Source organism: Phyllopteryx taeniolatus, chromosome 12 (genome assembly GCF_024500385.1).
Source record: "Phyllopteryx taeniolatus isolate TA_2022b chromosome 12, UOR_Ptae_1.2, whole genome shotgun sequence".
Lineage (NCBI taxonomy): Eukaryota > Metazoa > Chordata > Actinopteri > Syngnathiformes > Syngnathidae > Phyllopteryx > Phyllopteryx taeniolatus.
Window position 1 is genome coordinate 228,263 of NC_084513.1, and position 16,446 is coordinate 244,708.

The following is a 16,446-nucleotide window of genomic DNA, read 5'->3' on the forward strand; positions in this document are numbered from 1 at the left end:
CATCAGAACCTGACAGGCCAGGACATTGTGGCAGACAGAGGCCCGAACTGTATTGCACCTTTGAGCCCCGGTCCCTCCACGGCCCATACTTCATAAGACTTGTGTGAATGGGGGAATCAACATTTCCTCTGACACTCTTAGTGCTGTTTACGGTAAATAATGAGAAAATGTATTAAGAATTACATCAGGAGAATGCCAACAAGTAGTCTTACAAACATGTTGACATTTTGTTGTGTGTGTGGCAGGAAGGGCAAGTTGAACAGAAACTATTTCGTGAGATTCTGGGCTGTCTACACTCTGAGCAAGAGCGCTTTGACGTGCCGCCCTGCAGAAAACCATGGTATTGCCGACTTAAAGGGCACATTGATGACTACTTATAACAAACGTGTGTGATTTAACTCACCTGGAATCATTTCCTAAGTGTGTCCCCTCGCCCTTCATTTATAGCAGCCAGTAAAACCACCCCCACCACAATATCTCTTATGTTTTTCATACTTTGACACCCCTGATCTAGTTGCCACCAGGCCTCTGAGCTTCTCAGAGTTGAGATGACTCACTGACTCACACACCTCATGCATAAATTATTACCTGTTGGTGTTGCATGTTAATTAGTCATCCAATTAATGTTTGTGGATCAAGTACATGGGATGGTTTGGATACATGGAGTAAGGCTGCCATTGGGTAACTAATATAATGGATTGTGTAATATTTTCTTCTGCTACATTTTACAGTAGTAGTTTTCAAGCACAATTTGTGAGCGAGTTGTCTACTGGGATTAAAAAGATTGGCTAAACTATTGGCTATTATTGGCTAAACTACAAAGGAATAGTTATATTTTTCTATAATATTAAAGGTCCCCTTCCATCAGAATCCAGTTTTTTTTCTGCTGTTTTATGCAGAACATTGGTCAAAATGACTGTGACATGGTTTGACATCTAGGAGGTTTGTTGATTGAATGCTAAAGACAGTGAACACCTTAAGACAAAATGGGAGGATTTGAAATTGCTGACATTGTGACATTGTGGCTGCCACGCCATACAAATACAGTCTAGAAGTATACACATATTGTGTCTTACAACAATTCTTAACTATTCTTATTCTTAATCATAATTTATGATATGATTAGGATGCACGATAAAAATTTTTTTCCACCAATACCGATAACTTGGTGCTTCTCCAAGCCGATACAGATAACCGCAAAATATTTTTTTAATGGCTTATATTAGGGATGACCCAATACAACTTTTTCACTTTCGACCCGATACCGATATTGCAGTCTTGAGTTTTGGCCGATACCGATATCGGTCTGATTTCAGCAATCTTCTTCTTTTCCTTTCGGCTTGTCCCGTTAGGGGTCGCCACAGCGCGTCATCCTTTTCCATGAGAGCCTATCTCCTGCATCCTCCTCTCGAACACCAACTGCCATCATGTCTTCCCTCACGACATCCATCAACCTTCTCTTTGGTCTTCCTCTAGCTCTCTTGCCTGGCAGCTCCATCCTCATCATCCTTCTACCAATATACTCACTCTCTCTCCTCTGGACGTGTCCAAACCATTGAAGTCTGCTCTCTCTAACTTTGTCTCCAAAACATCGAACCTTGGCTGTCCCTCTGATGAGCTCATTTCTAATTTTATCCAACCTGTTTTCTCTTCAGTGCCACTGTCTCTAATCCATACATCATGGCTGGCCTCACCACTGTTTTATAAACTTTGCCCTTCATCCTAGCAGAGACTCTTCTGTCACATAACACACCTGACACCTTCCTCCACCCGTTCCAACCTGCTTGGACCCGTTTCTTCACTTCCTGACCACACTCACCATTGCTCTGGACGGTTGACCCCAAGTATTTAAGGTCCTCTACCCTTGCCATCTCTTCTCCCTCATTCAATCCTCATTCTTCCCCCACCACCCCTCTCATTCATGCACATATATTCTGTTTTACTTCGGCTAATCTTCATTCCTCTTCTTTCCAGTGCATGCCTCCATCTTTCTAACTGTTCCTCCAGCTGCTCCCTGCTTTCACTGCAGATCACAATGTCATCTGCAAACATCATGGTCCACGGGGATTCCAGTCTAACCTCATCTGTCAGCCTATCCATCACCACTGCAAAAAGGAAGGGGCTCAGGGCTGATCCCTGATGCAGTCCCACGTCCACCTTAAATTCTTCTGTCACACCGACAGCACACCTCACCGCTGTTCTGCTGCCCTCATACATGTCCTGTATTATTCTAACATACTTCTCTGCCACTCCAGACTTCCGCATGAAGTACCACAGTTCCTCTCTGGGTACTCTGTCATAGGCTTTCTCTAGATCTACAAAGACACAATGTAGCTCCTTCTGACCTTCTCTGTACTTTTCCATCAACATCCTCAAGGCAAATAATGCATCTGTGGTACTCTTTCTAGGCATGAAACCATACTGTTGCTCGCAAATACTCACTTCTGTCCTGAGTCTAGCCTCCACTACTCTTTCCCATAACTTCATTGTGTGGTCTGATTTCAGCAATAATCATACATAATTTACTTATTTTGTAGTACTGAATGTTAGAAAAGGCTTGATCAAGTGATACTACTCAGAGAACAATAGTCAGCAACAGTATGTATGAGAAAAACTTATACAGCGTTTGTGTACCAATAGTCATTATTTTGGGAGAGATGTGCTGTGAGTTCGATGCTAATTTTCGTTAGCTCATCAATGGTGTTTTTCATAGATTGTGTGTTAGTTTTGAGCTAGCGATTTTTGTGAACAAAAATGATTAAATTAAGTCCGTGATGTATTTGAACATTGAATAGGTGTAATTCTTTTGTTATGTCTGTGTAGTTTCATAGTGAACTTCAACTGGAGTGTCAATAAACGACTTTAAGCAAGCAACATTCACTCTTACTCCTTGCCACTATGTTAGCACCTTAGCAACCTGTTGTTGGAATCACGTGGGTCCTGTTCGGCTATTAGGTCAAGCAGAATGGAGAATCTGTATCCCTTCTATGCTGGAACAGTTTTACTGTGTCACAGTAGTTTTTAAGATGCCGCTGTGGTTTCTTAATTGATGTTTATTGAGAATCAGAATCGATCAGTCGAACAGAACAAAGTTTCTAGAGGCGAGAGAGAAACGAATACAAAAGACAAATCACTAATTGTAACAGGATGAGAAAAGTAAATAATTACATATCTACCACAACGAAACATTAGATATGAGTGTTGCATGGGGCTGTAGTACTACACCCTGTGAGGGAAGGACAGGACAAGATAGAATAGGACAAGGAGAGGAGAGGAAGCATGCAGGACAAGGATTGTGAACCCGGCTGTACAAACTGAAGTGTGGTGGGATTGACTATGTAAATTATAAAAGTCTATAGGACGAGAGTGTGAGTGAGGGAGATACCCAAGCAATTCGCATATTCATGAGTTATTTGTTGCAATAAGTGAGTGGCCCCACACCCAGTGAAAGAGTCCCAGGGGTGTGTGCCTGCGGACACATGCAAGACTGACAGTGTCCTGTAACTGCTGTGCCCGCACCGCGAAGGCTGAGGACCCCACCCAATCAATCGAGGGGCGGGATCGGGCCCAGGGGTCCACCCGAGAACCGCCCGGTGGACGGGACACGTCCCACACCGAAGGACCCAGGGCGGTCCGCCAGCCCCACCGAGGCGCCGCGACAACTGGCCACCCGGTGGAGGCCACAGGGACCCAATGCCACCCCCCGAAGGACGCAATGTTGTCGATAGTTATCGGTCCAATAGTTATCGTGCATCCCTAGACATAACAGTGGATGAAATAGCAAAGCTTGCATTCATTGTAGCCAACGATGATTATTGCAGCAGGTTTAATTCCATCGAATTGAAGCGGATACGAGCATAACCTCAAAATACCTTTTCAGGCTTTATTTTTCGCTGTGAGAAAAAAAAAAGCCCATGCTAAGCTCCTGTTTTGGTGCTTGGGCCTGCTTCTTCTCACAAGGAATAACAAATCTATTCACGAGTTATGCTGTATTGAATTTAAAAAGTTTTTTACCTTTATACAAAGTGATGTGATATCCGTCAACAAGATAGTTGAGGGGATTTTTAGAATGATTTCTATTAGATTTGTGTTTTGAAGTGTGGTAGTGTGTGGCTATAGATTAGCAGTCTGTCTGCAAAGAAAAGTAGGCTGTCTGTATTAATTTGCACAAGAGTTTTGTGGAGGTGGTGTTCTTTAGCCACTGAGTTATGCAGAGTACACCTGATCTTTTCTAGTCAGACTTAGATTGGTGAATGTAAACATTCAAATCAGTAAGACCACGTTCATAAATAGGCTCAACACAACTCCCTAGTATCTAGATAAACAGTCCAGTGGAACATTGCTGATTAATCCATTCTAAAAGGTCTGACTAAAACCGTATCGTTCAAAAACTGAAGCAATAATTCCCGTGATGTAAATCTGATGAATTTTTCTAGACATTCAAAAATAGAATTACTATAGTTTTATATACAGAAAACAATGTGAAATAAATATAAATGGTAACAAAAAATGGCTACATTATAAAAGCATCACTTTTACCTTTATTGAAGACTCTTGATGGTGTATGAAAGACGGCAAGGAGGGGAGAGAGAGGAGGAAGGTAATTGTTTGGGAGGGGAATCGGCCATTTCTGTACTTTGCTACTACTTCTTTCCTGAATTCTATGGTGTTTCTCATCTTCTTTATCAGCTCTGACGCTTGCAACTTTCTTTGGACCCGTGGTGGCTTATTGAGCTGTAATAAAACAAATATGGGTCATTCCGCGGATGTGGTGAAATGTTACGAGCAATTATTAACGGTAAAATACATTAAAAGGCATCAAATATTAACACACAACAGTATCGTCAGTAATCAGGTATCGACATGTAGATATAAAATAATATTGTATCAAGAATTTTCCACCTCCAATTATTTTGCAATAAACCATGTCAAACGCATTTTTGTGGTTTTTGACCAGCGCCGAAGTGTGACATTTTAGCAGTCATCAACGGAAATAGGCACAGTGTGAAAAATATTGGCAAAATCATGCAACCACTCCGCCACTATCTGCTAAAAGGGTCCGCCTACCACTCAACAGAAGTTAATGATGTTCCACGGCAAGATTTCTTAGAGGCACTTATTAGAAATAACTTTGTCGGTCAAAACGCGTTACGAGCAAGCGGCACTCAATTTCATAACTGTAAACAAATAACGACCATTTTACGACGGCTATTTGGAATTGATGCAATAATCTCCCAAAATAATCATAGAACGATCAATCAATTGCTTCAGAAGGAGTAGGAGACAATATTGACTTACATTTTTAAGTGTCGGTCATATTTTCGTTCGAGCGACTTGGACAAAATAACAAAAACGGTCCACTATTTTGCGACATAGATGACCCAAACCCATTCTCGGCTTACATACGACAAGCATACGGCAGCATTTGAGCTTGATGGGAACATGGAGGGGCCGGTAGAACCTGGTAAGTGTTTTCAAGAAAATGATGTAAAAATGTTACAAGCGTCAATCTCGAACGGTCAAGTTACTAGCAAAGATGAAAAGCGAGTTTGCATAGAATTAGATGGTTTCTTGTTTGATTCGTTGAAGGAGAAATGATTGGTGAATTTCGACCGTTTTCTATCGCTAGTGCACAGACTGTATTCTGTGTCTCCTGACTGCACTGCTGACTTGCTGGTAATTGTGATGAGTCACAGCAGTGTTGAGGATGTGGTCATGATTGCGCGCATACTTTAATCCTTATTATTAAACTTGGATTCGGTTCCGATTATAAAGTCCTCCTGTCAAAGTTTTTAACAATCTTTGATCAAAACATATGATACACTTTGTTGATAAAAATGTCGATGTTGTGTGGTGCACTGTGGATTGTTACTGGTGCTTGTAACATGACATGGGCACTGGCAAAAACCGCTGGTGTCACAATTACGCACAGGTCTGAATGGCTGGATTATCGTTTACTAACACTGACTTCTGTAGAGACATTATGTTCAGAACTATGTGTTAACGTTTTGAAATCATAGTATTCTTCAGTCAAGGATTGGTATTTGGAATACATGCTGAAACTCTGAAATGCCATGGTGTGTGTAACTGGAAATGTATTTGACTGGCTGAAAGCCCAGTCAAAGTTACGTACATGCTGTTCTTCATAAACAATTTTGTGTGTACTTCCAACTGACAAAGCCAGATGCCTCTGGCTGCCACTAAGTGTCCATGGTCATGTACCATATTAAAGTAAAAAATGGCAATAGTTAAACCTGAATTAAAATAAAATCTATATTGTGATCTATATTGTTGACTTTACATTGTTTATCATGTACAAACAATTAGATAAACATAGTTGGTCAGATGATTGAATTGGAAATTAAAAATCACAAGTGATGGAACATGTCAATGTTCAAGCTTCAAGTTGATGGTCTAACTGTGAAGGATATCATACCAAGTAAGGAAACTGATATTGAAAAATTCACTAGTCCTATTAAGTTCTGATACCCACTGAATTCATTCACTTATATGTGTTAGTATTCAGGTCCTTTATTTTCTATGTTTTATTTTTAGTCAATGTTACACACATGTATATTTGCCCTAAGTAAATTTTTTACTCGATATTTTGCGGTGCATTAACAAGTTTGACATAAATTGGTTTGTGAACCTACTCTAACCCTAGTATTTGTGTCAAAAGCTTTTCATACAATAAACAGCTTTCCATGTTCATATCTAGAGTCAGTGTTACAAGCGACCACTGGTCAAATAATTGTCATATTAAGTAAACTATGTATGTTTTTATCCCATGAACCCCTAAATGTAACTGGTATACTTCAAGGAAATTTTACTGACATATTTTCAACAAAATGATTCAAGTTCTTAAATTTTTCTTACATGTCACAAATTGTGTACCACCTCAGTGGAATGACCAATATTATACTGTGTCTCCACTAGGTAGCTCTGCTAGGCTTGGATCTCCTCTCTGCTTTAGTGACGAGGTTACAAGAGAGATTTCGGGCCCATGTGGGAACAGGTAAGTTTCAACTATCATCAGTGTGTGTATCTAACATAATGATAATGAATGATTGTATGTTATCAAAGTCCATGACATTTGGTTTCCAGACTTTAATTTATGGGTTCAGACTTTAGAATCCATTCAGACAGTCTTGTCTCGTAAAATATATTAGTATATGCATTTGCCACTATTTAGTTTCAAATATTAAGCAACTGAAATTAAGGCCTAACAATGTTAAATTATAAATTTAAAGGCTTGCCAACAAAAATCTTGCAGATCTGTAACTGGTGAACTCAATGGTGAACTTGTAGCCCTCTTATTATTAGACTTGACACTTTCTGATTGGCTTGATCGGTATTGGCCGATAATTAGCATTTTATGCTGATTGGCTTTAATGTCATAATTCGCTGATCCGATCCATGATGTCATTGATCAGCTCCAAAAGACATTTACTCCGCGTCGCCATTGTGTACAGTATATTTGAATCCAAAAGCTAGTTTATTTTTAGCCTTGTCGTGTGTCTTTTGACATAGTACTGTAAGTATCTGACCGCCAATAAAGTTATTAAAAAATAAAAAAACATGGCGGCAGTGTGGGACAGACAACACGTAATGCCTGGATCAGACTACAAGACAAATTTGGTCTTTCACGATTGCACTATGCCAGACTACTGCAATAAAATCCTGTATTCCGATACCACCGCATCAGTCTTCTACAATCACTGGGCTTTATCTTGTCAACTCAAACGTGACTGGATACACTCGTTACCGTGACGACGACAACAACAACAATGGATCGCGTCGTATGTATTCCATCCATCCATCCATTTTCTGAGCCGCTTCTCCTCACTAGGGTCGCGGGCGTGCTGGAGCATATCCCAGCTGTCATCGGGCAGGAGGCGGGGTACACCCTGAACTGGTTGCCATCCAATCGCAGGGCACATACAAACAAACAACCATTCGCACTCACAGTCACACCTACGGGCAATTTAGAGTCACCAATTAATGCATGTTTTTGGGATGTGGGAGGAAACCGGAGTGCCCGGGGAAAACCCACGCAGGCACGGGGAGAACAAGCAAACTCCACACAGGCGGGGACGGGGATTGAACCCGGGTCCACAGAACTGTGAGGCTAACGCTCTAACCAGTCGGTCACCTTGCCGCGTCGTATGTATTATAAGAACAAAATGAGGGAAAACGTGTACTGGTGGTTACCGGTGCTCGCTTTAATTCAAGGATCACTTGAGGTATGTTCACATACTTTTAATACGATACCCCTCGCAAGCAGGCAACAAAATGTTATGTAGCCTAGCAAGCTAGTGCTAGCACTAATGGTTGTATGTCAACATGCCGGCGTTATGTCAAATCATACTCTAAGGTCTCAGTGTTTGTGAAGTAATTTATTTACAGTAAGTTAGCACCCATTATTTCTGTCATGTAATATTGGTTTGACCTGACTGATTAGAATCGACAAAACCTTTGGAAGAACATATAATGGTGCGATGACAGTTAAATATTCTTTGCATCTGAATGCAGCCATTGTCGCTGTGTACACTTTTTGTGACACAACTGAATTTAGCTTTAAAATAATGGATTTTTCCTACTTCACCTTCTTAAATGATTTTATTTTTAATGTCTTTTAACAGCGGCACGGTGGACGACTGGTTAGCACATCTGCGTCACAGTTCTGGGGACCGGGGTTCAAATCCTGGCCCCGCCTGTGTGGAGTTTGCATGTTCTCCCCGTGCTTGGGTGGGTTTTCTCCGGGCACTCCGGTTTCTTCCCACATCCCAGAAACATGCGTGGTAGGTTGATTGAAGACTCTAAATTGCCCGTAGGTGTGAATGTGAGCGGAAACCGGAGTACTCGGGGAAAAAACCCATGGAGAGAAAATGCAATTGTCATCCAATTTTTATTAATTCTGTCCCACTTATTATTATTATTATCATCATTATTATTATTGTCTTGTTTTTATTTATTCATTCAGCTCTGCCTAGTCTTATCGATCGATTGGGAGATGCCAAAGACCAAGTAAGAGAACAAGACCAAGCACTGCTACTTAAGATCATGGAACAAGCTGCATCTCCACAGGTATATACTGTACACTATTATCATTTTTATGTAAATCTTGGTTATTGTTGTTTACGGTCATATATTCCTTTGTATTGTGTTGTTTCAGTATGTGTGGGACCGAATGCTAGGAGGCTTCAAACATAAAAACAACAGGACCAGGGAAGGAGTCTGCCTTTGCCTTATTGCCACGTTGAACATGTGAGACTCCTGTTCTCTTCCAATTTCACTTTTTGATAGTTATAACAACAAGTCATCTTTACTTGTTAGTGTTTGAAATGTCTTGTGCCGGTAGTGTTTTCTCTTCAAGTCTATCTATGTGATCATCTGTCATTATTTTAAGTAGAAAAACACACCCCAACTTTTCTATAAATTAGACATTAAATTAAAAAACAACACATACATACATATAGTGTTTAATAGATTGGCTGCTGTTTTCACCTATGTCTAGAATTTTGATGGTTGGCACAATTTAGTTTATAATTGCTGTTTTTTATAAGTTGCTAAAAATTATATTTTATATCATGAAATAATGTAATTCAAAAACAGCATTTATCTCTTAATCACCCTCTTTGACCTTCAGGTACGGAGCTCAAGGCTTGACGCTCAGTAAGATTGTCCCCCACATATGTAACCTGTTGGGAGATCCCACAAGCCAGGTATGGCTAATCTTTTTTAAATTTATTTTTTTTTTATAGTAGGGCTGCGGGATTATAGCCAAAATAATAATCACACACATTTTGATCAATATTGTAATCACGATTATTAATCAAGAGTCTTTATTTTCTACTTTTTAATAGACTTACTGATCGGCTTGATCAGTATCGGTAATTCGCTTTTTATGCTGATTGGCTGATCGGCTTTAATGTCATAATTCGCTGATCCGATCAATGACTCCGTAAAAGACATTTACTTCGCGTTGCCATGTACAGTATATTTGAATCCAAAAGCTAGTTTATTTTTAGCCTTGTCGTGTGTCTTTTGACATAGTACTGTAAATATCTGACCGCCAATAAAGTAATTTTTTTTTAAAAAACATGTCGTCTGTGTGGTACAGGCAACACGTCTGAGACAGACAACACATATACGGTCTGGATCAGACTACAAGACAAATTTGGTCAGACTACTGCAGTTAATGCATAGAAGGCAATAACTTTTAGCTGCAAGCACTGACTTTTAATTTGAAAATCCCTTTCATCAATATAGTGAATTGTCAAGGACTGTATGTCTCTGTTGTTCTGCAATCATGCACGGTCATGCAAAGAACTCAACGGTTGTGATTTCCCACCATATTTACTCCCGGGCATTGTTCACTGCGGTCAGGCCTGCCGAGACGTTCAAGTCAAGGCAGCCGCTACAACGATTCTAAATAGTTTCTTACTGTGACATACCACGTCTCCGCCAATGTGCTGAGAGGGCCAACTTCAAAATAAAAGTCTAAAATGGCATTGATGTCCAATGTATTAATATATGAAGCTTTTATTTTGAAGTTGGCCCTCTCAGCACGTTGGCGGAGACGTGGTATGACACAGTAAGAAACTATTTACAATCGTTGTAGCGGCTGCCTTGACTGGAACATCTCTCACAACTTCAAAATAAAAGCTTCATTTATTAATACATTGGACATCAATGCCATTTTAGACTTTTATTTTGAAGTTGGCATGGGAGCGCAGTGCCGGAGCTTAATGAGGCCTTAACCATGCATTCGCCCCCTGGTGGCTGGCTGACTAGTTTGCGGGCACTGCTGCAAATTAAACACTTTTCATATGCAGCAGTGCCCGCATTTTAAATGTAAAAAATCGCAGACGATCAGGCTTATTTAGTCGTGGCAGCCAAAATTGCGATGAAGTTTAAAGTTCGATTAATTGTGCAGCCCTGTTGTTTAGTATTGTACATTTTTAAATCATTATAGCAGTGAAATGACTCTGTAGTAATTAATGGTACTGTATTTACAACTTCATATACTGTAGTACTGATATTTGTAATCTTTTAATTCATGCATCAAGGTAAGATTTTTACTTTTCTTTTTTCACAATAAAGTTAGCACAATAAAGTTGGGACAGCACTTGATACTTCCATTTGACAAAATGAAGTAGATGAATTTTGAGATACAGTTGCAAGAAAAATTATCTGAACCCTTGCATACTTTTGGTGATAAAAATGTGATCTGATCTTCATTGAAGTCTTAACAATTGATGCAGTCGTCTGAAAATAGTTCCGCACAAACAATCAGATGTGTTCATGTTTTTATTAGACGCACCATGTAAACATTCACAGTACAGGGTGTAAAAATTCTGTGAACCCCAAGGCTAATCACTTCTCCAAAAGCTAATCGGAGTCATTAGTCAGCCAACTTAAGGTCCAATAAATACGACAAAATTTCAGCTGTTGTTTAACGCTGACTAACCCTAAAAAACACAGACTGACACGGTTCCTGACACAGACCGGGTAGGACACAAAGGCCAAGACACAGTCGGTAAGAGGCAAACTTAGGCAGTTTATTACGGGCAGGGTTTGGCACACAGGTAGTCAATCCAATCAGGCAACAGTATCCAAAAGACATGAGGCAAGGACAAGTTCAAAAAGGAGCACGGTCATACACAAGGTGAAACATGGATAGGAATGCAACCCAGGAAGTGCCAAGTGACAATAACTTAACTACAAAAGCAGTGACCACCCTAGACCAAAAACGGAGACAGACATGACACACGCCAGTTTTGAGGTTGGTAAGGAGCATTGCTCGATGAAGAATTGTTAATTTGCATGAAGCTGGAAAGGTTTACTAAAGTATCTCTGGAAAAACTCAGTTCACTATAAGACAGTGTAGCGTATATTGGTCAAGTAAAAATGTAATTAATTTAGGAGAAAATAATAAGTCGGAAGAAAACTTCCAGTTTAATTGTTAAAATCAAACTAGTATGTCTCAAAAAGGGCACCACGTCACTTTAGGGAAAATACCTTTTCATCAGTCTCGTAATCTGAAGGTTTCTACACTTTACGAAATTTTTAGTTCGAGATGACAAAGGCTCCTCTTGATGTGGAGGAGGAGCAGCGGCTCTACTCTGAGATCCTCCCGGGTGACCGAGCTTCTCACCCTATCTCTAAGGGAGAGCCCGGACACACTGCGGAGGAAACTCATTTCGGCCGCTTGCATCCGGGATCTTGTTCTTTCGGTCACGACCCACAGCTCGTGACCATAGGTGAGGGTAGGAACGTAGATCGACCGGTAAATCGAGAGCTTCGCTCTTCGGCTTCACCCCCGGGGCCTTGTCACCGAGGAGCTTTTTAACCACCTCGGTGACCTCAACCCCAGAGATAGGAGAGCCCGCCTCAGAGAACCCAGACTCTGCTCCCTCCTAGGAAGGCGTGTCGGTGGAATTGAGAAGGTCTTCGAAGTATTTTCCCCGCCGGCTCACAACGTCCCGAGTCGAGGTCAGCAGCGCCCCATCCCCACTATACACAGCGTTGATGGTACACTGCTTCCCCCTCCTGAGTTGCTGGATGGTGGACCAGAATTTCCTCGAAGCCGTCTGGAAGTCTTTCTCCATGGCCTCACCGAATTCCTCCCATGCCCGAGTTTTTGCTTCAGCGACCACCAAAGCCGCATTCCACTTGGCCAGCCGGTACCCATCAGCTGCCTCAGGAGTCCCACCGGCCAAAAAAGCCCGATAGGACTCCTTCAGCTTGACGGCATCCTTCACCGTTGGTGTCCACCAACGGGTTCGGGGATTGCCGCCACGACAGGCACCAACCAGCTTACGGCTGCAGCTCCGGTCGGCCGCCTCAGCAATGGAGGTGCGGAACATGGTCCAGTCGGACTCGATGTCCCCCTCTTCCCCCGGAACATGAGCAAAGTTCTGGCGGAGGTGGGAGTTGAAACTCCTTCTGACAGGGGATTCTGCCAGACGTTCCCAGCAGACCCTCACAATACGTTTGGGCCTGCCAGGTCGGACCAGCATCTTCCCCCACCATCGCAGCCAACTCACCACTAGGTGGTGATCAGTTGACAGCTCCGCCCCTATCTTCACCCGAATGTCCAAGATATGCGCCCGCAAGTCCAATGACACAACCACAAAGTCGCGTCCCAGCTAAAGCTACTGCCCCCGCGACCCGACCTCGGATAAGCGGTAGAAAATGGATGGATGAATGGATGGATGAGATCACAAAGGCTTACTTAAACTCAGAACACACACACAAAATATAACCAAGAGTGGAATTTTATTGTATATTTAATGACATCTACAAGGGATCTAAAGGGAAACACACAAAGGGGTCTAACTAACGAAAGAAAATAACACTAATAATGGTAAAAGGAAGGAAAATCGGCGTACGAAAAGGGGAATAGAACATCGTGTGTTGGACTAAAGTTGGAAACGTGAGCGTTTACTGCGTTGAGCCAGAACAAGAGAAAGCAAAGTTGGGATTTTGTGTGAAGCTAGTAATTTCCCCAAAATTATTCGGCTCTGATGTTGTACATCATAGTAAGGATTGCAGTGTCGACTCACGAACGCAGATCAGCTGGTCTTTGGGGAGTGGTCTTTAGGTGGAAATGAAGCAGGTTTGGTTGAAGGAAAATGATGCACAAAAATGAAAACAAAAAATGGATGCGCTCGTAACTTTCCTGCCGGTTGAACTGGTGGCAGCCCGAGCTCTGGCCCTCAGATGCGTGCGTGACCGGTACGGGATGCCGGTAGTTCCTTGCTGAGGCTCTGCCGACCGATCGTGGCTAGGAAAAGCAATCGAAGCCGCATGGCCGGGCTTCTTCGATCAAAAACGCCGCCGGCTTGGTTGCGGCGGGCGTTCGCACACGTGGTGGCACCAGAGGCGCCCGAGCACAATAGAAACAAAAGAAGGGGCAGGGCCGCCTCAGCAGGAACCAAGAAGCTGAAGACCAGGAAGAGAGAGAGCCAAGAGCCCAAGAAAAAGAGGGCCAGAGTTTAAATACCCAGAGGGCATGTCCTAAGGGGGGGCGGAGAAACTGGAGGGAGACCACACCCATCATCTTGATTCTAGTCAAGACTGTTGAACCTTAAAATGGGTTTAGAAAACATATTATTCTAAAACACTCAGAACTTTGTTCTCACATAGAATCATTGTTTAAACTTTGGTCGTGGGAGATCGGTTGCTTATTCTTCAATACAACATTTCGTACTGTTTGATTTCAAATCACGAGGAACAGTTCTCAAAATCTTACATACATTTGGAATATTTCTACAGTTCGTAAGATATCACAACGGGCATTTTATCTTCAGTTAACAAACATCAAAGGCGAGTCCACGGGTTCGAGCTTGCAGTTCCTCTCAACGTCAGTGGGTGGCGCCTTATGTGCATTTTTGAATATTAACCAAATTGTCTTCTTGGAGAGAGGGTCCCTCAACCTTTTGGTAGGGGAAGGAGCCTTTTGAAGCCAGGAATCAAGATTTGACGAGAAGCTGCTAACTAGGTTAAGGTCCAATTGACATACACCAGGCATTCTCCTAGTGGCCGTCTCACAGCAGGGCAGCGTGGAGGAATGGGGTTTTCAAGGGGTTGGGAATCCATGTGGCAGCTCCAATTGCGGAAGCATATCCGCTACAACAGATTGTATATAAAGGAAGAAAGTGCAGCACTGTTGCTACACTCCTTATGAGTGGCTGTCTGGGAAAGATGACTGCAAGTTGTGACTATAAGAGCAAAGTGCAGGATTCTAAATAAGGGGATGTAGAGTCATAGAGTGTTGGCTAAAAAAACGAGCTAACCTCTCTTTTGACAAATGTACCATAAATAAAAGATTAAATAAGAATGGCTGTCATGGGCAGACACCACGGAAGAAGTTGTCTGCAAAACATTTTTTGCAAAGATTTGCAAAAGATTAACTGATCCAATATTCTTTGGACAGATGAAATCAAAGTTGCGTTGTGTGGAAGGAATACACAACGCTATGTGTGGAGGGAAAAAAGGCACACCAGCATCAGAATTTCATTGCTGGACATCGTGGTTTGGGACTGCTTTGCAGCAGTCAGAGTCGTGACTTAAACCAGACTGAGATGCTGTGTCATGACCTCAAGAGAGCGAGTTGTATGGCAAGAATATTGCTGAACTGAAACAGTTTTGCAAAGACGAATGGTTCCTAAAGTTATTAAATCCATTGATTTACATAGATTTTCCACCCTGTAATGTGATTGGTTGATAAGATAACCTTTATTAGTCTCATAATGGTGAAACTTGCACTGTGTTGTGTGGTATTAGTTTAAGACGACTGTTTGTCTATTGTTGTGACTCTCCACATTTTATGGCAAATGTACACAGAGATTCAGCTAATTTAAAAGGGTTAACATACATACTTTCCTTGCAACTGTATAATATTCGGTCATGAGTGATTTTCATGTTTGATGAATAAAACAAAATCAATCCATCCATCCAATCATCCATTTTCTCTACCGCAGGCGTGCTGGAGCCTATCCCAGCTTTCTTCGGGCGAGAGGCGGGGTACACCCTGAACTGGTCGCCAGCCAATCGCAGGGCACATATAAACAAACAACCATTCACACTCACATTCACACTTACGGGCAATTTAGAGTCTTCAATCAACCTACCACGCATATTTTTGGGATGTGGGAGGAAACTGGATTACCCGGCAAAAACCCACGCAGGCACGGGGAGAACATGCAAACTCCACACAGGCAGGGCCTATATTTGAACCTCAGAACTATGAGGCTGTCGTCCACCATGCCTTAAAAAAAAAAGAAACAAAAAAGTAAAAAGATAAAAAACTTACAAAAAAAAACCCAATACTCGAATAGCAGATAAAGGACATTTATCTTGTGTTGTCTCTTAGGTACGAGATGGGGCTATGAGTTCTTTGGTGGCGATCTACCGACATGTGGGTGAGAGGGTGAGGATGGATCTCAGCAAGAAGGGCCTCCCTCAGTCACGGTACTTCCATCGGTGTTTCTGTTTCTTTTTTTTTTGTTTAGGGATTTGCTTTGTTGAAATTTGCACATACAATATTGGCTGGCAAATAAAAAAATACAAGCAAAAGATGATCCAAATCTAATGAATGACCTGAGATTGTTGTAAAGGTTTGATTTGATGTTCACTGACATGCTGTTTTTTTTTATTCCTCCTTCTTTGGCTCATAACTACATACCTGAGCTGATCTTTTTGCTTTTATCACTAAATCGGATCTATAAATCAGATACTCTGTTTGAGGACCGATTTAGGTCCTTTTATCACACCAGTACATGCCTATAATGTTACCTTTTTAATTTTTATTTTTACTCATGACTCATGAATTTGTCCTGCGTTCTTTTGTTTTATTGTTTACAGTCTTCTGGCCAAATTTGGCTATGGTTGGCAAAACAAAAACAGCTTAGTGCTATTATGGAGTATTATATTCAA

General features: G+C 41.7%; 1 protein-coding gene across 45 annotated transcripts in view; it reads left to right on the forward strand.

Annotated features, from left to right (window-relative positions):
- clasp1a (cytoplasmic linker associated protein 1a) overlaps nucleotides 1-16,446 on the forward strand; it is a 139,206-nt gene that overhangs the window by 40,146 nt on the left and 82,614 nt on the right. For 44 of the 45 annotated variants that reach the window (XM_061793506.1, XM_061793512.1, XM_061793513.1 and 41 more), the window contains exons 3-7: nucleotides 6,937-7,015; nucleotides 8,984-9,087; nucleotides 9,176-9,267; nucleotides 9,650-9,725; nucleotides 15,884-15,981. In XM_061793506.1, the coding sequence (XP_061649490.1) occupies nucleotides 6,937-7,015; nucleotides 8,984-9,087; nucleotides 9,176-9,267; nucleotides 9,650-9,725; nucleotides 15,884-15,981 (449 nt within the window). Of the gene's footprint in view, nucleotides 1-5,351; nucleotides 5,465-6,936; nucleotides 7,016-8,983; nucleotides 9,088-9,175; nucleotides 9,268-9,649; nucleotides 9,726-15,883; nucleotides 15,982-16,446 lie in introns of those variants that run through there. The other variant, XM_061793538.1, reaches the window with a different exon arrangement.